General features: G+C 44.3%; 1 protein-coding gene across 2 annotated transcripts in view; it reads left to right on the plus strand.

Moving 5' to 3' along the window:
- Positions 1-536: 536 nt before the first annotated feature.
- The window catches only part of JADE3 (jade family PHD finger 3), a 67161-nt gene continuing 41104 nt past the window's right edge, over positions 537-26593 (plus strand). The window contains exon 1 of one of the 2 annotated variants that reach the window (XM_049834387.1): positions 537-803. Coding sequence is in view for 1 of the 2 variants with exons in the window: in XM_049834388.1 (XP_049690345.1) it covers positions 22690-22831 (142 nt within the window). In the remaining variant the exon portion in view is untranslated. Of the gene's footprint in view, positions 804-22689; positions 22832-26593 lie in introns of those variants that run through there. The other variant, XM_049834388.1, reaches the window with a different exon arrangement.

The following is a 26593-nucleotide window of genomic DNA, read 5'->3' on the forward strand; positions in this document are numbered from 1 at the left end:
TCGGAAGCTGCTGGAAGGTGGGCGGGATGTGGTGAGGTGGCCGCCCCTGCCGCCGGTTGCCCAAACCAAAGCTGGGTCTCGGTAGCCAGTGGACGCCGGCCAGGCGCTGCCGCTCGCTTATCGCCTGCCCTGGGCACCTCGAAGCGAGAAGCAACACCCGAGCGAGGCGGGAGCCATCTCCCGCTTCTCACCGGGTCCCGGGGGCAGTTCACTCCCCTCAGCCCCGAGGCCCGCCCGAGGGGCCCGCGGCTGAGGCCTGCCTGCGGCTGAGGCCTGCCTTCCCCTCAGGCGCCTTCCCCTCAGGCCCCTTCCCGCCCGCTGGCCGGGGCGGGGGCCGGCTCCGCCGGCGCAGCTGGCAGGAAGGCCCGGCGCGGCGCGGGCAGGGAGGGAAGGGAAGGGGAAGAGGCGGGGCCTGGAGCCCAGCAGTGTCAATAATACAATAGGGCTCTTGTGCGGCTGCTGCCGCCGGAGGAGGAGGAGGAGTGGCAGTGGCGGCGGCGGCGCGGGGCCGGGGCCTGGCTGCGGGCGCGCCGAGCAGCCGGCACGCAGGGCGGGAGCCGCCGCCGGCCACGGGCCCGGGCGGGCGGGCGGAGGCGATGCGCGCCGGCGCGGGACGGCACCAGCAGCAGCAGCAGCAGCAGCAGCAGCCGCCGCAGGAACAGCAGCAGCAACCGCCGCCGCGGCGGGAGCGCCAGCGCCAGCCCTGACGGCCGCGGCCGCCCACGCCGGCGAGGAGGGCAGGAGGAGGAGGAGGAGGCGGCGGCGGCGCGCCGGGCCGTGCCGTGCCGCGCCGGCGGCGGGAGGTGAGCGCGGCCCGGGCTGCCCGCATGGAGGCGGGGCGGGGGGCGGGCGCCGGGCCGGCGGGGCCGCCGCGCCGGGCCTGTGCGCGGGGGAGGCGCCGGGCCTGCGGCGGGCGGGAGGCGGCGGCGGCGTTTGGCGCCAAGGCCGGGCGGCGGCGGCAGCAGGAGGAGGAGGAGGAGGAGGAGGAAGCGGCGGCGGGTACTGCGGGTACGTGGGGCGCCGGGGAAGGGGGGCTGCGGACCCGGGGCGGGGGTGGCGGCTGGGCCGGGCCGGGCCGTGCCGAGCCGGGCGGGCAGCGTGTCCCCCCCACCCCCGGGCGCCGCGGCGGGCCGCCCGTCCGGCGTGGGCGCCGCGTCCCCGGCCGCGTCCGGAGGGAAAAGTTGCGGCGGTTCCGCCGCCCCGCCGGAGTCGGGCCGCCGCTCCGCCCCCGCGCTCGCCGGGCTGTGCCCGCGGGGGGCGGCAGGGGCTGGGCGGCGGCGGCGGCGGCCCCCGGCGAAGCGCCCTTTTGTTCGCCGCAGCCCGGAGAAGGCGGCGACCCGCCGGTGCCCGAGCCGGCGGGGCCCTGCGGAGCGCGGCTGGGCGTGGCGGGCGGACAGACAAGCCGGGCAGACAGACAGACAGGCAGCCGGGCGGTCGTCCGCCGCCGAGCCCCGCTCCGCCAGTATGTCGAGGAACTTGCTAGAACTGAGTTTGACAATGAAGCGCTAGCGCTGCCCTCCCGCCGGCACGGCTCGGCCCGGCCCGCCGTGCCGCCGAGGTAAGTTTCACCCCGGGCAGCGGGGGCGGGTCGCCCCACGGTGCCCCCCGTGCGTGTCGGGGCAGGAGCGGGAAGCTCCCGGCTTCGGTTCTCCAGACGAAACCTCCCTGCTTCGCACGGTGTTGGCTTTAACGTTGCTCGTCTCTCTGCAAAGGCATGGATGGCTTCGCGTTAGGGACGTACGGTTAGTGGCCGGGGATGTGGCAAAAGTCGCACTCGCGAACAATTCTGTGATGATTAGTGGGAGGATTGGGTACAGGGCACCTTAAAATAACGTCTTAACGGGAAGAACGAATGCTGCTTTTTCCTGGTTTTTAACTACAGTTCTTTTATGAAGAGCATTTGTAGTTATTTGAAGAGTTTGGCTATTGTTTGCAAATTGTTATAATGAATGGCTATGTACTTTAATTAAAGTATTACTAAATTAGCACTGTACTTTAAAGCTGTATTTTTTTTTTCATGTCCAGGAGAAGGGGGTGCTGGAGACGGCATCCGATTGTGATTAGGCGTTCCGTGATTAAAATACGCTAGAAACTTGAAAGCTATTGTGCATCTCTGTTAACGTAAAAGAGCCTTTGCGCTAAAACTGAAAGATGAAGGGAACTGTGTTTTCTCTTGGTGCATGCGAAATGTTTTATCTGCAGCCAACTTTTTACGTCATGTTGGTGCTTGTTGTGGGCTCTTCTGTAGAGCATCTCGAGCACACCTGCTGATCTCTACAAAGTGGAGACCATATCTTAGCGATGGTTAGATCTAACCTGAAAGTGCAAGAGCTGGATGGGTTTAGAGAGGAAAGGGCGACCTGGATAAAGGCACGTTAGCGTAACTTTCAAGCCTGCCACATTGTTCCTTAGCAGGATGTCAGAAAAGCCTTCCCCTGCAGTTACTGAGGGGAGAAAATGCAAGTTGAAGTCACTTTAGTTAAGAAAGTGCTTTTTCAAACTAAAAGCAAGTTAGTGCTTTTAGGATCCAAAGTTTTTTTGTTGTTTTTTTTTTTTTTTTTAAACTGAACTTCTGACCTCTTTCCAGACTAGACATGACATGTCCTGTTTTTAGTGCCAAAGAGGAGCAGAATAAAGCTCTCTTCTGCAAAAGTTGGGCTTTAGATGCAGTAAAAGTCATTAGAATAATGAGAGCTGTTTCTATTACCTGTCCTTCATTTGATGTTTCCTCTTTCTAGGTTCCTTTTACAGAATAGGCCTCCCTTCCTCCCCCAGCAGGAAAAATTCCCCTGAGTTGGGTCAATTAGCGCAACTGTGCGTTTTTTTTGTTTGTTTGCTTTATTTGCATTATGTACGTGTGGCAGGTACCTGCAAAGATTTGCTAGAGAGCTGATGCAGGAACATATGCAGTGGTATTTATTGGCAAGGATGCATGTTCATTTGGGATCTCGTTAAAATCGTGAAAATCTGCTGTGAACGTAAAAGCCTGGGCTAGCAGATCTCAGTGTAGCGTTAGAATAAACCCAGCTTTTTCCTTCTCCACGGTTCTGTGGACTTCCTCTCCATGGCAGAAAATCAGGAAGATTGCGTCCGAGATTTATTGGGAAACCTGAGATTGTTGCGGGGTTTTTCTTTTGGTTTTAAAAATACGTGTATGTTTCATAGATCTGGGTGGTTCACTTATGGAGGAGAATTTACAAAGGCTGCTTGGCTACAATTGAGTATTATTTTTACCTGTACAGCTTTATATATGTACATACAGGCAGGCACGCATGTGTGTGGTCACTGTAGTAGCTACCATGTGCTAAGTGCTGTAGAGCGTTCATCCCAAAGAGCTTGCTGCAGCTGGGCTGTGGGGTGGCTTGACGGGTGACCTGAACTCCTGGCTGGCCTGACAGCAGGTGTCCAAGGCCGTGGTGAACGCAGCTGGATTTGTTAGACCCGCTGGTGAGAAATTAAGTTAAACCCTGTACAAGCTGCCTTGAGTTTGAAACTGATAGCCCTACAATGTTCCACGTGGTCTATTTAGGTAGCTTATTTCAATCTTTGGAATTAATTTCTGACCATCATGCCCCAGAGGGTGAGGAGCATGGCGTGGTGTCTGTACATTTTTGGTTATCTTAGCGAGACCTGGGGTATATCCAGAGTAGGAATGCGTACCCATTTTTGTAGGCTGTCTTTTATGATCCATGGATGAAAATGTTTATATAAAACTGTGCTTCTGTGGTGTGTCTTTCTCCTTTAGTCCCTAGAAGTCTCCTTTAGAAGTTGGTATGTGGTTTTGGGGGCTCTTACTGAATAGGTTTGATAGTGTAGCATTATGCCCGCTCTTCAGAAAATAGAGAGCAATTTAATAACAAAGAACGTTGTATTCAACTGGAATTTAAAAGTTAATATTTTGTTAAGCGTGGGTGTCATTCTCTTGATGCACTCTTATAACTAAAAAATTGCTATTTTGTCTAGATCGGTGGCATCATTGCTTTTTGGCTGGTGACTTCTTGCATTGTTGACAGAAATGGACTTAGCCAAAACTTGCCATTTGATCATGCCAGCTGAATCTCCCCCACTCTGACAATTTTTGTGGGAGCTACGGCTAAAGGGACTCAGGAGCTTTTGAATTTCTGGAGAGGGGAACCCTTCCTCTGAAATCATGTGGCGTTTCTCTTTTCTGAAGATCTGAAGTGCTTATAAGACTTGAGGCTTCATGTAATTGGAGACATAAATGCAATTTTGACATACTTTACTTAAAATGGAAACTAACAAGTTAATAATAGCTCTTATCGGGGATATTTATGTAATGGAAGCCAACAGATGCTATTTGCATCTTGAAGAGCTGATTTTTAAAATGTTATGTCAGGGCCCTGGCAGTTTTTTTGCTGGCGGGGGCTGGGTCAGGTGGGAGTGGGAGATGCCAGAGATCTGTAGGCTTGGTGGCACCTCTGAAAAGTGAGATAACTACATGAAACGTTGCATTTAAGCACACAGCCGATTTTAACTTAATGCTGCTATTTAAAATAAAAAGAGGGAGAGGTGACTTCTTTTTATATTTTTCCATGTTAAATGATCTATGACACCGTTACTTTTAAATTGCTTTTCTTTATGCTATCTTGTAGCTACAACTGCACATCTGATGTTCGGAACCCCTAAAAAGTGTGTTAGATAATATTTTTATTGATGCATCAACTTATTTCAGCTGTAAGGTGGTACCTGCCAAAGAAGTTTAGAAGTGTAACGTGACAGCCTGGGTGTTGACTTCTGCGGAGAGATGTCTGTGTCATTACTAACCACCTCCCTGTTTCCCTGGGCTGTTTGCTCTCATATTTATTTACTTCCAAGTCACCCTTCTCTAGATGGCATCTGAACTTTTCCAGCATTTAAGATCTTATTTCAGTGTGTAGGAGACCCAAGAATTTGGGGATTAGGGCAGTCTGGGATGTGTGATCTTGGACCTAATGAAATCTCCTGCATTTGTAGAGCTATAATACAAGCTTTACTTGGATTTAAAGAAATGGAAGAGACCCTGAGCTGTGAGCATGGCTGCGGAGGCTCCACTGGCACTTGTTAAGTCACCCTGTTCAGAGGAGCAGGAGAAGGTGGGAGGATAAGCTCGTGACTGCTGATGCTGTTTGTTAAAACCTGGATTAAACACTGGGATGCTTGCCTTAGCTTGTTAAACTTTGTTTGAAAACTTTGGAGTGCTTTCCTTCTTTAAAGTACACCTGTTACAGCATTAGATTACAGAGCTGTGTTTCTTGCTTATTGAATTGAATGCTGAACATAACATATCGTGTCATTAATGCCTCCTTGTGTTTTAATTAGAGCTGTAGGGAGATGTTAAAAAACAGGTTTATACACATGCCTGACTGGTTGCTAAACCGAATATGCTTGTCACACGGTCTTGAGGGAATTATGTATTATTTCACTAATCTACTGTCCAGGGCTTCCCCCTCGCCCCCTTTCTTTTCTTTTTCCCCTCCCCCACTCTAAAAAATTCTTGCTTGAATGTTTTCCGAGGGTCTGTCGTATCCGCTAAAAGCTCCTGACTGTGTGGTAGCCGTTGCTGGTGAAAGGCTCAGGCTCTCGTTCGTGTCCTAGAGAGCAGTTTGGTGCCTGCGCAGGTGTACTTTGATGTACAGCAAGTCCAACAGCTTCCGAGAGTTAGGGCTGTGCGGTGGGTGAGTAGTCGCTGGGGTGCCTGGGATCCTCCGAAGGGAGGGGTGGTACCCCGCTTGCCAGGCCGTGCAAAGCAAAACTACTGACGGGAGCATTTATTGCAAATGGTTAATTCTGCGTGACTGTGTTACGAAGTGTTTTTCTAAGCTGTGTTTTTAAATTTACAGGTAGCTCTTGTTGTGGAATATGCTGTTGGGTAGATGATCAAGTAGTGGGAGGCAAACTTCGGCATAGGACATGCCCGTGTGCTAAATAGCTTTTAATTGCGATATATAGTTTATCGTGTAATACTGGATGACTGAAATTCTTTAAATATGCAAATAAATGACGTATCTGCTACAAACGTTAGACAAAGTTTTTTGCTAAAGATATTTTGGTTGTTGGATTGATGCAGTTTGGTTGTTAGGTTGATACACTTCTGGGTTGATACAGTAACATGGGTGTTCACCAGTACCTGAAAAATCATAACTTAACTCTGAGCTTTCATTCATACCACTTTAAAAATGTGAGTATTGGTTTAACAGATCAGGCAATTTTTAAATAATTCTTTATTAAAAAGCATGAAGATTATTGAGAAAATTGTTATTTTTAATGCACAAATATTTAAATTTTCTCCATGTATCAAGTATAGCAGAATAAAATGGCAGTATTTTCTTTCTGCTGCTGCATAGAAAATCTTTGAACTTGAACCGCTGGATACAAAAATGTATAGGAGAAGGGTGTATCCTGTCAAGGGAGGAAAAAAAATGTCCCTAGTAACGTTACTTGTGGGTTTTAATTCTCTTTATTGTTCTGCTTTTAACTGCTTGTATTTCTTTAATACTTTTCCAGTGTTAATTTGCAGGCTTTGATATCAAAGTGACTGTAGAGGACTCATCATTTGAAATAGTGCCATGTCCCACCTGGGTTTTGGCTTTAATGGTGGGGGGGAACCCAACCAAAAACTTCATGGAGCTAAAACACGCAGTATGCGAGCGATTTACAGAGACGCGCAAGAAAATGGTAGGCTCAGCACTTACCTGGTGAGGAGGAGCCTCAGCAGAAGGCGAGGTAGGAGTAAGACCTCTCCCACTTTTATTAGTACTTGCAAGGGAAGAGGAGTAACAATCTCGTACTCCTGTTCCTCCTTTCATGTAAACAGGCTCTTTTCCCAGCAGGTAACTGACTGAAATAGTGATAACAGGTGTTTACTCTGCAGTGCAATATAAACCTTGTTAAATGTTGTTTGATGAGAAGAACTAATGCTCATTTCAAGCACAGGAAATAGGGTTTTTTTGTGTTTTTTCAAGAACTGCTGACTGGTGGTCTGACAAGGGAAGGGTTACTGGTTGTCGGCTTTGACAGCAGTGACCTTGTTTGGGGGAGTTCTAGCAACTCTTCAACCTAATTCAAGAGCAGTTGTGTTCTTTTACAACAATCAGATTGACTGTCATTTAAGCAACTGAAAGGCAGATACTTAAACCTGATAATGAAGTTGCAGTCTTCCTTATGTTAACAACATAATCATTCCCAGCGTAGCATGAAATGAGCAATCTTAAGAAGTAAGTGAAGCATTTTGCCTGACAAATTTGAACTTGCAGCTTTGCAACAGAATGTGCTAAGAGTGAGGGAGGAACTAAAAGGTTGGTCTTAATACAAGGTGCTTGTTTATGAGCAACAATATTGTAATGGCTGTTGGCATACATAGGAAATAAAATTCACTCCTGCTTAATGGTATTGATTCTTCTATGGAAATTATTTTTGCAAAATACTTTGTCCGTGTTACAGAAATTATTTTTCTGCACTTTCTTTGGTTAGTGGTTCTTCACTCTTTTGGGCCAAAAAAGAAAAGGAAAAAGGTGAAAAAAACCTGTGGGATGAAATAATTCCAAATTTTTATATAAGTAGAAATAATGCAAGATGGTGTTGTGTGTTCTTTGCAATTGGTATCTGTCAATTTAGTTGGTTTCATTTTGGTTTTTTGTTGTTTTTGTATTTTTTAAGATCTCATACTGTAATTTCCCAGTGACATTTTGTGAAAATTTTACAAGTTTTTCTTTTCTTGGGTATTTTTCATACGGTGAAGTATGTTAAAGTTGGTAGTGAGCGTATTTTTCATCAAAAAACATTTTTATACACATAGCGTACAAAGAGTTTACTTACAGTGGCAATTGAACGAAATTTTGCCAGTGACTAGCAGGTTACATCCATGTATGCTTCTGCAATTTTAGTGGAGATCTGACTTGCTCTAATCGGATCTATACACCTATACAGAGATGAAATAGCTATGGTACAACTGTTGTCAAATATAAAGGCTCTGTCATGAGCTCAGTGAAAGAGGAGGAGGTTAAAAATTACTTTATGTATCAGTACTTAGTGTATTCTCTTTCCTCTATTGCTTAAAACTGATATATGGCTCTTTGCTAGATCTGACGTGTGGTTTTGTTTTTCTTTCTCTGTAAATGCTGTAAAACTTCAGAAGGTGGGATGTAAGTTATTAGAAAGCTTGCACTCCTGACAATCAGCTCAGTATCAGTCAGAGCCCCGTGACTCCCATTACGCGATTAATCTGGCTTAAGTGCTGTTTTAGGTCCTTTGTTTGGCATCTTCTGTGTACTTGTTCTAGATTTTCAGAAGCCTCGATATGTAACAGCAAACACGGATATGCATTAATTTAGCTTGCTGAACTCTAATAGCTCTTGCAGGTGCTGTTTCATTCTCTTTTTAAGATTACTGAAATAAATTTGTTTTCTGTACGTTTGCTTCTGCATTCTTGACTTCCACATTTCAAACAGTCCACTTCTGAGGTATGAATGGGTTAAGAGTTGGAAAAAATGTCTAAACTAAATTAAAAAGGGGGAAAAAAAAAAAGCCCCCTCAAGTCCACATGACAACTTGAAAGTGATTAATAGTTCCCTACTTATCTCCTCCAGCCATGTCTTTGATGCCTTTGTAGTCTCCCGTTGGCTGTCCCCTCTTCTTTTTGCCTTGACTTCCCAACTTTTTCCTTGTTATTGGAGAAAATGGCATTTCTAGTGAGTGTCTTGCAGTCTTCTTGGGACCTTATAAATCAGCTAGGTCAAATTAAATTTGTCTCCTGTACCAGATTCCAGACAGTATGGACTTCCAGATTATTTGCAGTCAGCCTGAAAATATTTTGGCAGACCTTTTGGGATTTTTTTTCTTTTTAATAAGATCTGTGTACGTTTGCTAGGTATGATAAAGAGGGGCTTTTCCCTCATCAATGTTTTTTTTTGTGAGGTGGTGGTTTTTTGTGGCTGGTACATTTGTGTGGGTTTCCATATGTGTATATATAAAAGCATCATCCACTGAAAAATCAAGTTGTATTTTTTAATATTCATAGAAAATACAGCATTGATGTTATAACACTTTTTTTTTCCAGTGAACGTTTGTATTGATGTGATGAGTATTTTGCTTGTGTATTTAACAAAAACTGTGCTCTTATGCCTGTACATATGTAAGTTGTGCTTGGTTAAGCAGGTTGAATGCGTGTGTTGGACTTAAAGTAAATACAATTGCTGATGTGTGTTTTGTACAGATAATAAGTATGCTTCAAAAGCAAACTTTTATGTATCAAGAGGAACCGCTGGAAAAACAAGACAGTGGCAGAGCATTGGTTTAGTGGAGTAACTTTCAAAACACTTAGAAGTAACCAGGATGCACTTGTTCTCAAATTCTTTTCTAACCATTTTCTACCCTATGATGATTTTTTTTGTCAAAATGCTTTTTTTCTTTCCCCCTTGAAATCATTTTAAGGAATCTATATTAAGCTCATTCTACCAAAGAAACTAGCTTTTGTAACGATTTGAAGGTGTTGCACTAATGTAACTATGTCATAATGATCAGACTGTTCATATACGTTTAATTCTGAAGAAATGGCATTAGTGTCAGCCCTTGCACGAGGACTATAGAAGTTGAGCCTGCTTTGTTCCTGTACCAAACTTCTTTGGCCATAATAAAGCATCTTTAGATCTATCTTTCAAAGGTCTTAATGCCACATTAGGGTACTCTGCAGCACCTCTGCACGTTCATGGTCTCTTATAGGCTCATCGAGATTTAATCAGTCCGTATTGTGCGTTTAACTGTGTGATGGTAGTTCTCAAAGGAGAACAAGCTCAGCTCCTGTGTATACTTTCTCTGTTGAGCTTTCCAAGACTGACAGGATTATAGAAGTTTTTGTCCTTCAGGTAAGCAGAAGTGATGTAAAACTTTCAGGGAGCAAACCTGTTAAAGCAAGTTGTCTTCTTTTTCTTTCTTTCTTTCTTTCTTTTTTTTTTTTTTTTCTTCCCTTTGGGTCATTGATGTGGTTTGGCAAGTGTAGCACAGGGGACCTTGGTGCCATTTGTGTACCCAAAGTGCAGAAATATCAGTGTGTTGTGAGGGGCAGCATTACCTGCTGTCCTCAGAACTGGTGGGGGGAGCCTGTTAATGTGAGTGGCAGCCTCTGTCTAGTTTAACCCCTTGCTAAACAATGTCAAAAGCTTTGCCTCCATAAAGGCGACAGCTTTATATAGCAGAAGTCTTACTTTAATAAACTACAAGAAATCATAAAGGTCTTTATATTTATAGGCAATTTTATTAAAGGTCACATTTTTCCTCTTGACAGTAAGCTCTTCTGGCAGTGGGTGCTTTTAAAGGAATAGTTCTCTTGCATGACAACTTGATCTTGCAACGCCCTGCCCCTTCCCCAACATGTCTGCATCAGGAAATTTTGAGAAGAAATAAACTCAGATTTGTCACTTAGGAGTTAGGCTCACAGATTCATCACATAAATGCCTTGCTAATTTCTGGTTTCGTTTTCACACTGACTTTAATTCCTATTGACTCCACTGAGGCCAAAATTTCCCTGCTTGTTTCTCGGAGCTTGTCATGTGTTTTGTCTGACTGACCGTGAGTGGCTTTGGAAAAGGATTAGTTAGTTGACACAGGTTTCTCTTCCATAGCAGTAAAAAAATTCCAACCCTTTCCAACCATTTCAGATCATCTTCAAGGAAGAATTAATTTCTGGTTGCTGCTGTGGAATTTGCAGCCACAAAGGTTGAAGTTGATGAAGTCTTGTTTACTGTGTTTTCATGTCTGCTGCTTCATTAATTGTCATTTGATTGCGCTCCAAGCCTTGTGTTCTGTGGTCTAAGTGCAAAGCTTGGGTGCTTTATTTACTTATGGGGTTTCTTTGCAGGGAGAGGTGACAGTCTGAGTGCTGGTGTGATGATCAGATGTCTGACCAAGAAAGAACAGGGGGCCTTTCCTTATGAAATCTCACAAATACCAACGTCTCAAGTTTGATGAAGGATGTTGCAAGTACTTTAAATCACTGTGATGGGCAAGTGAAGTTAACGCTCTGTTACTTTTCTCTTGCCCTTCTGGTTTTTTGTTGTTTTTTTTTCCTCTGGGAACTGACTGTCATTCAGTTAAATACTGACTAAGCCTTTTGATATGAGGTGAGCTGTTCATGAGAGTGATTTTTCTGTGAGTACTGAGACCACCTTCAAGGGTGGGAATATTCAGTATGTCCACACTACTTTAAGTACTCAAGTTGCTCATACCCAGAGCAGTTGAAGAAACTGGAAAGCGCATGATCTGTAGCCTGTCTGAACCCCTGTGTTGGACGCTGGTGAGCATTGCAACTTAATGTATCTGGAAGAGGAGACATGGTCTTTTCTTGACTACTGCCATCCAACTGTGAGCGAGCTTTCCTCCTGTAATCCAGACATAAAGTGTTCTTTATCTTTTCTTTAAAACTAACTGATGTCAACCAGTTGTGGGTTAGTTTTGGTTTTTTTTCTACTTGGCATTGACCACAATAGGAACAGAGGCTGATCAGGCTCATTTGTTTCATGAAAGCTGGAGCCTGAGGCACGAGCTCCTCCTGACACTGCCTAGCAGTTGGTGGCCATCCTGCGAGTATGTGGTTGAAGCTAAACGGCATGATGTATATTAGGAAAAGCTTGCACAGTCTGGTCTTCTGGTGGAGTAGTGGGGATGGCCATGAGTGCTTGTGTGCTCCAGGTAGGCAGCAGCAGAGTCCTGCGAGGAAAAGGGGTTGAGGGAAAGGGGCCAGGGTCTGGTAGCTGGGGTTGGGAGGGAGGAGGTGTTTGGGGCTGAATTTCAGTGGACGGAGAAGAGGGCTGGGAAGGTGGTAAGGTGCAGAATGAGGGACAGCCTTTGCAGGTGTGGCAACTGCTGAGGCTTTACATGATGCTTAACTGGATGCCTGAAGAGTGCATGTGAGGTGAGGAGGAGGAAAGGTCCAAGCATGGATCTGATTCCCGAAGGTATCAGTTTACAGGGCTGCAAATCAGCGGTTGAATCCATGAGAAGAGAGATTTCTGGCATCATTCCCTCTTTGGTGTGTGAACTGGCTGTCCTGAATGTGCTGGGCACTTTTGAGTCCCACTGTAAAGGTCTTTTCATTTGGTGTATGGGGAGTTGAAGCCTTACGGGGTTTGTTGTTTCTTATTGTTCCGGAGCCAGAGATCGAACTTGACGGCATTGAAGTACAGTTTGGTATTACTTCAGTCCGAAGTCTAAATCTGGCCCTTCATCTTTTATTTTGTCAGTGTGTGGGGGATCCGGCAAGAAACACTGTTGCTGCTTTTAGAATTTGTGACTCTCTTGTGTGTGTGGTGGGGTCATGGGACTTGCTGCAGAGTGGATGAGAATGGCATGGCTGTGCCATCAGAAACATAACATCTGTTACCATACTTTAGAAGTTCTCACACTTGGTGAACCATTTTAATTTTTATTTTAAGATCTCCACTAAAGATATCTATAACTGTCCACAAATATAGTTGCATTAAATAATGGGAATTAGCTATGGGAAAAGATGCTTCTAGGTCATCTAGATTATTGCTTCTGAAATGTTCACTTGAACCTCCCTTCAGAACTTACCATGAAGCAGTACTGCCATTGCTCAGCTTTAGGAAATGCACACCAGCACATCTGTTTAGGACAGGATGTACAAGTTGAATGAGGTGGGTTGACAGTTAAAATCCGACAGGCCAACATGTGGCTGTGGCTAATGGCAAGACTTGTAGTGTTGCCTTTCCTCAAGAACTGGATTTATTTTTTTTGCTCCAGATCCTCATAAATAACCTGGTTTTGCTGGTCTGTGGCTCACAGCCCCCTTCTCTAGCTCCTGGTAGTAGGTATCACCAAAATACATTTGTTACTTCTGCCTGTACCCTATTCCAGGCTTCATGGATTCAGGAAGCATCCTGTCAGTTCCTGATACTTTTATCCCAATTTAGCTCTTCTACTGCAGGCTTCTGCCACATGCATTTGTGGTTTCTTTCTGCTACGCTCCTCTGCATTGCAATGCGACCTGCTGCAGGGAATACCCACTCCTCCGAGAGGGATGCATCCTGCACCAGGCTGAAGTAATACGTCTCCTTAACTTTTGTTCTGAAAAAGAGGAGCACGTAGCTAAGTTGGTGTGCAGTGACTGTCCTTACGTGCAGCTGTAGTATCCCTCGGCGCATATACATCCCTCAGTCTCTGATGTAGGGAGGAGATATGTAAGGGTGGAATAGCTACTTGGGATTGCTTTGCTCTTGCCGACACACAGCAGTATGCATGTGTGCTGTGGAGTAGCTGATGTACAGTACTTGCTGCTCCACAGCAACATGTCTGTGTGGCTAGGTGCAGTCCTCAGTGCAGACAGGCCAAATCAACCGCTTTGTGCAGTCCTCCTCTTTATACTTGGGTCCCATTTGTTGTTGCCTTGCCCTCGGGCTGGTTTGAGAAATGCTGAGCTGGAGCATGTCGGCTTGGCAGTGCAGTCTACCCAGACTCTTGTCCAATCTTTGTTTAAACGTCAAGAGCTGCAGCCTTGGATTCTTCCCCTGGGGACATGGACCAGCAGTTCTGACTGTCAGGACGTTTCCTTAATGCTAAGCCTAAACTTTTTTTTCTTAACTTTATCCCATTACAGCTTATCTCTAACAGACTCATGCCTTTGTATCACTAATGTTAGTATCTTGCCGGTATATGAAGAATATAGACAACCTTGTGTGCGCCTTAGGTTAGGAGTTTAAATTAAATCTTCCCTGTATGTTGGTCTTGGTAGCTTTTCCCTGTAAGGGCAGTTGTTTCAGCCCCTGACTTGCTTTTTGCATGTATATGTTAATTATATGGTGTAACAAGTAATTTCAAGTAACGAATAAGAAGTTTTCAGCATTTTGCAGAATGGCTGGCGCTACACACGTGCTAAATAACTGCTGCGTTGGGTCACCATCCGAGTGCCTAGGGGCCCTGGACTTCAGAGTGTTTCATAAAATGGCTTGATGTTACTTGCTAGTTGCCTTATGAAACCTATCCTTCTAGACATCCTGCTGCATTGTTTGTCTGAAAATGGGGTAAGCCGCTGTGGGAAATTGTTCTCCCAGCAAATTTTAATTGGCTGCTAGGAATTACTAAGTAAGTGGCTATTATTAAGAATTGGCTTGTTGCTGCGTAAAGGTGTAATGAAATATTTTTGTGACGGTGGAAGGAAGTGAAGGTGCTAGAGAGTTGCAGGCTTTGCTAGGTGCTTTCTGTGTCTCTGACCTACCTTAAGGTGAGATGGACTATCTTTAGATTTTTACAATGAGGTTGTGAATTTATACTGAACTACTTTTTTGGGTAAGCCAATGTGGAAGAGAGGTAAAAATCAAGAAGCTGCTGAATACTCCCTGTAGTTAGCACTGTTAGAAGCTTGTGAAGAAGCAGCGTTGGATCACAGTTTATTACAAGCAAAATTCCAAGCCTGTTTGCTATGAATACTTAATAAGGATTTTAGAAGACTTTTCTTGACGCTTAGTGACTTTTTCTTTTCTACTTCTAGTCCCCATAGGATAAGTATTGCCTGGAAGTATTTTTCCAGAACTATAAGGGGAAGAGTACTATTACCTTCTGGCTTCATACTGTAATTGATTTATAATCTCGAAAACTACTGGCTTTATTTCATATGCTGTCTTGGTAGTATTAAAATCTTGATCTGCCTTTTGTAAAAGGTCTGTGTAATGTTATTGGTAGTCTATGGGGAACTGGCTACATCCATTTGATATCTGAAACAGTCTGTAAAAAAAATTGGAAATAATAAAACGACTTTCTAATACCTTTCCCACAAAAGCAGTTGTTTTATCTGTGGGATTATTTATTGTTAAAGAGATTCGAAGCATCACAAGACCAGCTTTCTAATTCAGTCTTCAAAGTCATTTGTGAGGTGAGAATTGCACAGTAGATGATGCAAGTTATCAGACAATGCATGTTATGAGAAGCGACCTAAGGAGATGTGGATTAGGTGAAATGCTCACAGGAATGTTTGCAGCTGCTTAGAAAACTGAGAGGAAACTCAAACTTACTCGTTTGAAACAAGACAGGTGAATTTGGTGAGATTTAAGTGGTCGCTCCCATGTCCAGTATTAATTAATATTTGCCATTAAAGCTGTGGGTGAAGGAATGAGGACTCTGCTCATTAAATACCCGGATGAAACTGGGTGGAGCTATGTGTCTATTTGAGAAGATGCTTTGAACTTAGAGTTATTTTGACAGATTGAAGGACTCTGGAAGGAGGGGTTGGATGGGGCTGAGGGGCAGCTCTGCGGCAGGAGGGTTCAGCTGCACACCTGCAGGATGGGAGCCATGGGCCCGGCAGCAATAACTGCTCACGGCCGGGACGTGGGGCAACGGAGTCATGCTCTTGCAAAAGCAAATGCACTGGAGTTCGTACACAGAATTATTATCCGCAGCTCACATGGCAGTAAAGGACGCTTTTCTGTAGCAAGATGAGAGTATTTTCAGTGTTGGGAACGGTTCAACTGGAAGACTTCACCCAGATTTGGGCATCACAACCTCATAGTGGTTTTGTGTGCCAGCCTTAGAAAGGGTGGTGGAGAGTAGCAACTAGAAGGATCAAAAATGTGTGGCCTATGAGCAGAGCGTGAAAGAACTGGGTTTTATTTATTCTGGAGAAAAGACTAGGACGTATTAACAGAAGAGTTAAGTGTAGTGTTCAGACGTGAAGTTAACTGTGTAAAGAAGAAAGGGATGAACTCTTCAGGGTCCAGTGCAGAGTGAGACCTGGTAAAGGGCTTGAGCTATATCAAGGGAGATGGATGCTATGTTTGCTTTAAGTGCCAGGACAAGCTTTCTGGCGGTGAGGGTCATGCAGGGTGGAAGGGGCTCACCTGGAGAGGCTGCAGAGCCTCTGTTATGCACAGTCTGAGCTCTTGGTCCTATCTTGGTGCCATTTTCCAGGACCCTGGCAGATCTTTTTTTTCCTGTGATCGTCTTTTTTCTTTTTTCTTTTTTTTTTTTTTTTTAATGGCAGTGCAGTGTGTGGGACAGTTAAGGAGAGAAGCACAAAGCACTGTTTTCAACCAGCACAATTCTTGTTTTGGAGGCTTGGCCGTTGGTAAGTACTATGGTAAATTACAGAGGGAATGATAATATAACAGTAGTGATAACTGCAAAAATAGGTCTTTGTTCCAAATGGCTTTCTGTTGTTAAAAGTTGTATTTTAAGAAATAAATCTTCCAGATGCTTTTTTCCCCTGGTGACGCTTAGTTTCCAGGCAGTATTTATGAAAAGCTACTGTGCGTTTCTTAAGTTTTGTTTTCTGTGTCTACATTTTCCTTTAGCTCCTATAAATTTTTTTTTCTTTTCTATTTCTCTGTGCCACGGTTTCTGTTGCTGCCCCATTGCTTTTTCAAATGCACCCAGGGAGTAGAAATGCAGAGTCTGTTGGCACAGTGTGTACGGAGAGGAGGGCAAGTGTCTCTTGTGCTTTCATTGCCCCGCTCCTGAACTTGCTGCTGATGGGGAAGTTGGGGGGTTGTACACTTCCAGGCTGGGGAGCACTATTCTGGTTTTTTACCTACTAGCGAAGAGCCCCTTGCTCATTAATTTGAGGTGAATGATTTTAATGTTTCTGAATTGATATGTTAAGACTGGCTTTCAGAAAAGGGGAGTGGTATTTTGTGGGGTTAGCTGTATCTTTAATGCAATTCTGTATATTTGTACATGGTTGTGAAACAAATTGGGACTGAAGATTATGACTGCATAGTGTAAGGGTTAGAGAAAGAAAAGATTTTTAGTTGAACCTTTTTGTATTTCAGAGTTCATCTTGGCATTTAACTGAGCAAACAAATGTGTTTTTAATGAAGAGTTCAAAAATATATTAGTTTTGTGGTTCAGCTGGGAGGCAAAAGCTGTGGTTTTGTTCACACTTAAAAGTTGTAGGCTGTGTTGCATTTTAATGATGCCATTTGAGCTGCCATGACCAGGGCTCTGCTTGTGTTTCTATGGAAAACTTACATTAAAGGGGTTCAATCGGGACACTAAAGAATTATCCCACAACGAAACATCTCATAAGAAAAATTTGTTCAGAGTCATGTTTGAAAAATTGATCCAGGCATTTATTCTTTTTTTTTTTACTTAGTCTCTTCCCTTGCGCTCTCTCCTCCAGTGCGTTTTGTGGGTGAGGCTCTTGGCATTTCTTAGCTGGCGGGTAGAGGCAGTGGTAGTACTGGGGTTTTGCGGCAGAGCAGCAGTGGGCTTTTAAAGGGAGTCCCTCCGGTCACCCCCGCTCACTGTGTGTCAGCTCGGCACACCGTATTTCTGCTGTGCGCGCTGGGTCCCTCCGGATGGAGACTGGAGGCTCCCATCGATGCCCGTGCCAAGCATCCTGCTCATGGGCCCTGTGGATTGCTTCAGGCCATGTGTGTGGTGGCGGCAGCGGTGTGTATCTGCTTATCTCTAGTTAAAAACCCAACCCACGTAGCGTGAATCATGTTTCGGCAACCTTGGCTCTGGTAGTGCTTTGATCTACAGATCTTCTCCTGTTGCTGAAAATTAATTGCTTAATGTGGGGTATTAGCCAGAGACTGTCAAGGAGATGGGAAGAGGAAACTGGGATGATTTAAAAAAAAAACAAAAAACAAACCAAAACCCCAACAAAACTAAAAAAAACAAACAACAAAAAAATCCCAAACCAAAAAACACAAGGAACGAACATTAAATCAAAGAAAATTAACATAGTCAAAACTTTAAAATTTTGTAAGGTCAACATACAGGAGCTATAATATATTGTGTATTCCCTTCTCTTCTCCCCCCCACCCCGCGATTGTAAGGAAACGTTTTCCTTTGATGCCGCAGCCTAAGTTGAGCAACAATAGTTCTTAAGTAATAGGGTCTGTGCCACTCCTCAGTGGATGGGTGGTGGTATCCTTTTCTTGTACTGCAGATGGGTGGAGAAGCAAAAATGTTACAGCATGGTGCTGACACTTTGGCCAGAAACTGCCTTATTTCAGTTAGAAAGACACTGCCATCCCTCCCCTCCCCCTTTTTATTCTTTTTTTTCTGGCAGGGTATGCAGTTATCGGTTCCTTGGTTTTTACTTGAATTTCTGCTCTCTAATACTTTGTTCCCCGGCTCATAGCGGTCCTGTTTTTGTTAGCTTTTTACTCGAAGGCATGGGGTGGACTGCCTGCCAGGGCAGACCCTGGTCTAACTGCTGACATCTCAAAGGAGTGCTGCAACTAATCTGTTGGGTGGAACAACTTTAATGCTTTTGCCATGTCCATTACAATAGGACACAAAACATACATGTGCATGATCCTGCAGGAAGGGAATGTGGGCAGTTGGTGGAGAGAAAAATTCCTTCTATTCCCATACTTAATATTGTTTAAGGCTCAGGACTAGATTAAAAAGGGCGAGTAAGCAGAATCTCTGCCAGGAAGCTGAGCTATCCAGGATTGTCAAGGAGAGGTCTGAAGGAATGTCTCGAGGAATTAAGGCAGGAGCCACACGGAGCTTTCCCTCTATACTTATTTTTATTTGCCCTCCTATGAATTTATAAGCATGCTCGGTTCATAGAAGACCCTCTAGAAGGAAGAAAGCATCAATGTATTTGGAGAAATCATCCCCTGAAAGTCAGCTAAGTAAGTGTGCAGCTACTTGACCAATTTATTAATTTTTTTTTTGTATTCCCAAAACAGGATAGTGAAAATACTAATTAAAGTTTCATTTTGTTGGTATTGCTAAAGTTGGTTCCCATTCATGTTAAGAGGATGGCAAAACTGACTTTGAGATTATTCTTAGGAATTTACTTTTAACTGTAGTACTTTGTGTATTTATATTGTAGTATGTGTACATACAGCTGGCGCGTTTCATTTTTCTATATATTAAGTGAGAATTACAGAATTTAAGGCTTTATATTATGGATGTATTCTTTGCTTGGGAAAATTGCAATAAAAATATAATACACCCTTCACTTACTTGCCAAAATTAAATTGTAGCTCAAACATGAAATGCCTGATGTCACTCCTACTACCTAAATAGCACTCCTTTCGTTTTTTTAGGAGCTTGTGATGTCATCAGCTGAAGTGAAAACATCTACCTCATGACCTGGCATGTAAGTGAAGGAGGAACTGATACTTAAAAAAAAAAAAAAAAAAAAAAAAGTGTGTGTTGGTGTTTACAATGTGTAAATTGAACCTATATACCTTCAACATTCAGATATTGCCTTTTAAATGAAAGCTTTGTCGATTTTAAAGGAATATAAAGTCTTTTAAAGGAGAGGAAGTCATAAAAGAAGCTGTTAACAATGAGGTTCCAGCCTGCAGAACTCCTTGTAATCATTTCATTTAAAATCTATCTTGATGTATCCCATAATACTTGGAAGGCTGGTAGGCATAGATGGAATAATTTTATCTTACTGCAATATTGACACATGCTGCTTCTATTCCTTTTTATTCTGTGCTTCTTTTCTGGATATAAATTTGATAGTTATGATGAATACCTACTGTACATGGTGATACCCTTCCTAAAGTTAAAAACTCTGGTTGTGCACAAGGTTTAGATTCTTTTATGTACTCAGATACTTCACAGTAAACTTTCTGCAGTTTTGTGACACTTCCATTTTTTCCCTTAAGTAAGCAAAAAATTTTCAATCCTCTGCAGAGGTGTTATCAGAGATTTTTTTTTTTTTTTTTTTGTCCGCCTGCTCTCTGCTTTTCTTTTATGTGGCTTAAAGGATTAAAGTGCAGTCATTGCTTTGAGGGGCTGATGTCAGCAGTGAGCTGGGTATTCCTAATTAGTGCCAACACCTGTACCTCATTATGAAGCCTCGTTCAAGCTGTCCAGTGAACCGAGGTAGCCGGTCTGTGTTGCATGTCTCTAATGTGATTATAAAGCCCTCTCCTGATGCAAGTTTTATTACTTATTCAACTTTTGGACTGATGTGGAAAGTGAAGCTAAGCTGAGCCATTTGGCTGGCTACCAAAGATCGTAAGGAGTGGCAAAGAGAAGGGGTGCAGTCATCTCAATTTCAAGACTTCTAGTTCAAAGCTTGCTTCTGCTTGGACTGTTTAGATTAAAAAAAGGGGGGGGGGGAGATCGGGGGTGGTAAGGGTTTTTTTTCTAGTTTTCAGTGTCAGATACTCTGAATTTAGAGACCAGATCTACAGACTCCAGCTGAGCTCTGAACATCTGAGTGTAGTCGCTATTGTGCATAATCCATTGATTTTTCTGCAAATAGAGCTTTGGCCTTGACTACTCTTGCACCATTGCTTTGTCTTCGAGGGGTCAGGGCTTAGCAATTCTTTTCTACACAAAACCAGCATCAGTCTCTCCTCCCACCTGATTCTGTACTGTTAGCAGGGCTACAGTGCAATGTGCTTTGCCACTGCAGTTAGAAAACACAGCCTCAGACAGGTTTGACTGAAAATTAATGGCTCAGATGAGATGGGTCACTGTCATGTTTGGGCTTTAAAGGCAGAAGTTTAAGCGTGCTTACTTTTTTCTAAGTAGTTTAAGTAGGTTTTTAAGAGTTTAGCTTACAGAATTCAAGCATGCAGTAACACAATGCTGGCTGCAAGTTTTGGGTTATTTCCCTGTGGGGGAGGAGGGAGACAGAATAACTTCAGATGTGTATCTTGGAAAGGTTTGAGATAATAAACCTGTAAGAATTCACATGAGAACACCATGCTAGTTATCCAGATTTGGAAAAATGGAAGGAAATGGAAATATAGTGGATTCTTAAACTTCAGACGTGGAATTGAAAGTCTAGTTATTAAAGGGATTGAATCTCTGCAGAGTAGAAGAGAACCCAAAAGAAAATCCTGAATGGATAGTGCCCTAAGGTGCGTGTAAGCTATATTTGCACAGCATGTTTATTTAATTTCTCTTAAAAAAAAAAAAAAAAAAAAAAAAAAAAGCAACAACTCTAATGCACTGGGAATGATCTAATCTTTTACTTAATCATTTTGACCAAAATAGCTCTCTACAGTGAACAGCGATTAACAAACTCTTCAGGGCAACAGTATGTCAACTGTCAGAATCTCTGGTGGTTGTGCTCATCATTATCAGACAAGATTCTGATTAACATACTCATTTCAGTATTTACCATGGCCCTATAGACCACCTATCTGATCTGTAGTCCACAGATATTGGGTTGGGAACTGATATATTAATAAAACAAAATAAAACTCATTGCACAGAGGTGAATTGTTATGAGTAAGTGTCCTGGTTTCGGCTGGGATAGAGTCTCATCTGGTTTCAGATGAACTCCCTTATTGAATTAGGCCAATCACTGACTCTGATAATGGTCAACAGTGGACACCTAGGGAAAGAAAGCATTATAAAGCTTGTATAGACTCTGTTTCTTGTAAAATTTTGACTTTGGGATTTCCAGCAGATTGACATGACATATTGTGTTTAATAGCCCTTGTCCTCCATTTGCCTAATTCTCTTCAATCTGTTTACTTTTCAACCTCTGCAACATCCCGTAGCATTGAGTTTCTCTAAGTAATTTTGTACAAAATGAGTTCTTTTTTTTCTCTTAATGACTTTCTTTTGAAGTTTGTTCCATAACTTTGTGTGTCCCTTTTCTCCTGAGCAATGAGAAGCAGTGAGTAGTCTCTTCATCCTGTTTGCTTCTTTTTACCACTTATGGCAGATCTCTCCTATTCTGTATCCTCCTTCCTCAGCTGGGTAGTCTCCGTCTGTTTAATCTCTTACCCTAAAGCCATGGCACGCTTCCCTTGCAGCGGTAGTTGGGGGTTCACATTCTGCCAATGCTTTTCTCTGGTGGTGCTGGGGGAGGGAGCTAGAAGATACTCCCTTGCTCTTAGCCCAGATGAGTGATCTACTAGTGTTGCTTATCCATAAAGCTTTCTCCATGTGGCTCAGCGGGTGTAGCAAATGAAACCAGACAGGCTTGTATCGGTGCTTGCTGCTGCTGCTCTTGGGCCTTGCCAGAAGGATGCCTCTCTTGTATCGACACACAGCTCTCCACACTGTTCTCCTCCTACGATAGTTTCTGCTACAGCTGATCTGGGAATGCCCAAGGACCCCATTTTTAAAGTCATTCAATTAATGTGTTGTGTTTTCATCTCCTTAAGACCTTTCAGAAGTGTCCCGCAGATGCTGTGGCGTGGCTGTGCGTGTATTAACTGGGAGCCATAGCCGGTGTTGGGGTAGGCAGCAGCGCTCGGCCTCCCTGGCATGGACATCTGAGGGAGCGGATGGACCGTGCCTGAGCTGCTCCTGGGGGCACAGCTTCGGTGTGAATAACCGGTCACTTTTGCTGTTGCAGAGCTGGGGAGGTGGATGGTGGAAGTGGAGTCTCAGGTGGCTTCATGTGCCGTGGCCTGAGCGCAGGTTCAGTTGTGCCCTGTCAGTCGCAGAGCACCTGATAAACTGTACAGCTGCAGCCTGCCCCGTGCCCTGCAGCTGCGCAGGGTAAGAGCCTGCAGAGAAGGAGACTTCTTCACAGGTTTATAAAAACCTCACTGACCAACTGGAGGTGCGTGTACAAAACATACCGACTGTGCACGTTTTGCACTGTGTCATGGAGTCTTAAGAGTGGCTCTGCTGTAAAGGTGGTTTTGTTTGTTTTGTTCTATTTTATAGTTACATTTTTTGTGGTAACCTCTCCTTTTCTCTCCCTGTTTATCAGCAGAGATTTTGTTACTGCTCTTGACATCATGGGATTCGGGTGCAGCACCTGCAGCATGTTGTGGGCTCTTACCTATGAATAAAGATGTGGTGAAACACCTCCCTGCTTCCATGGCTTGTAGGCATTTCCATTCTTCCCAGTACGGGAGTGGAGAGTGGACGAAGGGACCTGCTTTGGAGTCAGATTCATTATCTCACACACCTGCAGCTTTGGAAGGTTAGCTGTGATAGCTCCTTATCCTCATAGGATGGAAAGGATAGTATTTTCCTGTACTTTCTGACTCCACCTATTGAAGTACCAGTGTTGTCTGTGATCCACCCTGTGGGTCTGTGCCTTTTTTCCTGTGCCAAAAAAAGCTACCTCCATCCGCTTACTCGGCTTTAGCACAGCTCAAGTAGGGCATGCTTTCCACCAGGAACAGTAGAAGGGTGGTGTTCTAGTCTTACTCATTTTAATCTCATTTAGTCAACGGGGAGGAAGAGGAAGGAGGAATTTAGAGTGTTAATGGTCAGTCCTGAGCAGTGTGTCCCCTCATTCAAAAAATATAAAAGTACTTTGGCTTCAACTTTGCTGTCTGATGAGAAATTGAACCTTATGTGGTCTTAAGGATGCATCTCTTGACTGCTTTCTCAAACAAGATGTGGCATTTTAGAAACCTTGGGCAAGTACAATCATCCCTTGGTTCCTGTTTGCAGGGTGGTGTCAGCCTCAGTGGTCAAGTTTGCTGTTTATTGTGTCATTGCTGCACCTTGTGTTATGACAGAAAGAAACAGTAGTTTTTCTTTTTGCCTCTCCCTCTGTACGTAAAAAATGGACAAACGTCAGTTGGTCACAGCATCTCTTTCATGATGTCTTCTCCCACCTCAGTTTGGTGATTTAGAGAAACCTGGAATAGTATTTATGTTTTTTTTATAAATCCATTTTACATCTATCTGACTAAAAGACCCCTCAATGTCTTTGGTGTGTTGTATATTACAGATTGTAGCACATAACATTAAATTAATTGACTGGCCATTAAAATTAATTTAAAATCATTAGTTATGAAGACAAATTTTGTTGCCTTTTTGAAAAGTTTTTTAAACTAAAAAGAAGTGCTTTAACAAACCTTCTAGTAAATTTTTGCTCATGTTTTGATGTTTTGACATGGAGAACTAAAATAATAGTACAACCACATATAAATGCGTCATGTGAAATGCTAGAAAATACAGTAGGATGTCAGTATTCAACCAATGATTTGGAATATTTCAAATATTATTTTGAGTCCTGGCTCTGGCAATACATTCCCTTTAATTGTTTCTGTCCGATGATCACCTCGGTGCCCTTTTTTTACTTGAGGAAAACTTTAGCATGCAGATGGTTTATTTTCAACTTGTAAATGAAAACCTTTTCTTGTCAGATGAGGAAAGAAATTATTGACTTATGTTTCCTATAGGAAAATATTTGTGGTTTTGCTTTCTTTTAATCTTTGAGTAGAACGTAAAGACACAACTCAATGTTGCATTTTGCAATCCTTCAGGTTTTCTTAGTGGTGCAAAACTTTGCAGCAAAGTGGTTAGCCTCTTCATTATAAGCAAGAAATAAATGAATCAAAACAGATAAAATATGTAATGCAGGCTGCTGTCGTTGATTCTTTTATTATTTGAGATTTAGGAAAAACAAAACAAGAACAGTGAAACCTACTTTATTTATTAGCAAGTACCAAAAAATTAAATGATTATTTTAAGAAAGTATCTTGCAGGATATGAGAACTCTTGCCTATGCTATTAATAGAAAAGTTGTTTTTCTTAATCCCAAATAGTGCATACATTTCTAGATCCTTCCTTCTTTAATGATGTTTCCTGCCTGTATTCCTAGCTGTGATACTAGTTCCTTACCTGTGTTTTGTCATGAAAGCATGCATTAGTGCAGCTGGAGAGTAGAGAAACAGGTACAAGTGGGCAACTGCTGCCAGCATCAGGTGGATAGGGCTAAGTGGCAGCTTCACTTGAACTAGTGTAATACTGGTTATTGCCTAATTTTCAGTTAAGTAGTGATGCTTCTCTGGTGTTTTTTTTAATTCTCTGTCCCGCCGTCCCCCGTCGTCCGTCCCTCCCCGCCCCACTGCAGTGCAATTTCATTGCTGTACAACAGCAGGACAATACTTAGTGACTTAGTGCATCACAGGGATTTTTCTGCTGTTTGCCTCTGCATGTGCATCAGCAGGAAGGGCAGCGAGTAGCAGGATCGCGGGTTATATGCTTGGGAGACCTGGATGCAGCTGCCTGCTTTGCCGGAGGCTCCCTGCGTGATGTATGGCTGCTCTGCGCCACAGCTCTGAAATGTCAGGGCTTTCAGTGCTTGCTTAACATGAGCTTATCGTGAGGGTAGATACAGTAAAGGCTGCAAAACACTTAGAGCCAAGGTAACGTGAATCATACCAGTTCTTAAAATAGAAAGCCCGGCTAAACGCTCTCCGAGGTTTTTCTGCTCAGTCATATTGGTGAAGCGTGTGCGTGCTGCTCCTGTTTCTTGCTGGCGCTTGGCACGCCCGTGACTGCAGTCTCCTTGCAGATACAGTGCACGTGGCCGCCTTCGGGTGTCGAATCCCCTGGGGGAGCTCCTGGGCAGCCAGCTCCTCGTTTACCCAGCTTAGCACTGGGTGCGATGACCTGAGACTCGGCCATTTTTGGTAGGAGTACGTCCGCATCAGTCTTTCATCCAAGCGGACGTTGTCCTTAGGTTCGTCTTTGTTGAGTAAGTACACATGGGCTTGTGGGGTTTTCTTTTTTCTTTTGCCCCTTGGTTTTAGATGCCTCGCTGTTAATGTCAGGTATGAGTTGTCTTCTGAGGGAGCCCTGTGAAACAGACAATACGCTATCAGTAACTGCGTCTCACCTGCCGAGGGCTCTTCCAAGCAGATGAACTCCCCGAGCACGCTTAGCCGGGGTAGGTGCTTTTCTGTGACGCTTGGGGCACGTGCGTAGTTAGAGGGCTGTATGCGAGCTAGCCCCTGCCTTCTGGGGGTTTCCTTCAGGGATCAGTTAGCTGCTGCGGAGTTTCCAACAGCCTGACAAGAGGTGGTTTGAGGAAGCGAGAGCTGTGATGGCTTCCCTCTGGCGACATGGCGCTCCTCCCTGCCCTGTGGGCCTGCCTGCCCGCCCTGCCAGCCACCTCGACCTCCAGCATTGACCTGCAGCACGGCGGCCAAGATGGTGGTGCTCCACGGGCTGCCTACGTGTTTAAACACTGCTGTGACTTTCCTGCTGGGAACTCGTTCTGTGGCGCTGGGGGCTTTGTCGCTCCCCCGGGGAGGGTGGCCCGGCTGGTGTGGGCAGAGCGGGAGCGCCGGCGGGGTGTCGTGCCCCCTCAGCTGCGCGCAGGCAGCGATACCGAGCGAGAGCACCGTACCCTGCTGAGGGCGGCGGTTCCCTCTCCTGAGGGCCGTGCCTCTGTTTTAGCGTTGCCCTGACTGGGAGCGATGCCGGGAGGTGGGCAAGGAGTGTTCACCGCGCCGCAGCCGGACAGGCACGCCTCGGGCGCGCGAGCGTGGCGATGCCAGGCAGTGCCGCCATGGTTGCGCTGTTCAGGGGAGGAGGTGCTTTTTTTCTTCTGCTTTGTTTTATTTTAAAAGCAGGCTTTCACTCGAAGTCAATATGGTATTTTGAAGGAAATAATTTTTTGTGTGTGTTTGAATCTCTGCTGCTGTTTTAGGAAAACACTAGTTCTGTTAGTAAACAGCTGGTGTAAAAGTGTTGTGTTCAGGAGCGGAAAGTAATTACGAGGACTAAAACAGGCAGGGCAGAACCACATACGCATTGGTGTATCTGCTTGAATCAATGACAGTCTGATGGCGTTTATTTTTTTTAAATTGATTCTGCCTAGATTGGTATCGTCTTCAGGATGCCACTGCTAAAGCTGCAGTGTTTAATGGGCAGAGATATTTCCTGTCGGCCCGGCCCACCTGTCTGCTCTCTGTACAGGCCAACGTGTGCAGCTTGC

Source organism: Accipiter gentilis, chromosome 31 (genome assembly GCF_929443795.1).
Source record: "Accipiter gentilis chromosome 31, bAccGen1.1, whole genome shotgun sequence".
Lineage (NCBI taxonomy): Eukaryota > Metazoa > Chordata > Aves > Accipitriformes > Accipitridae > Astur > Astur gentilis.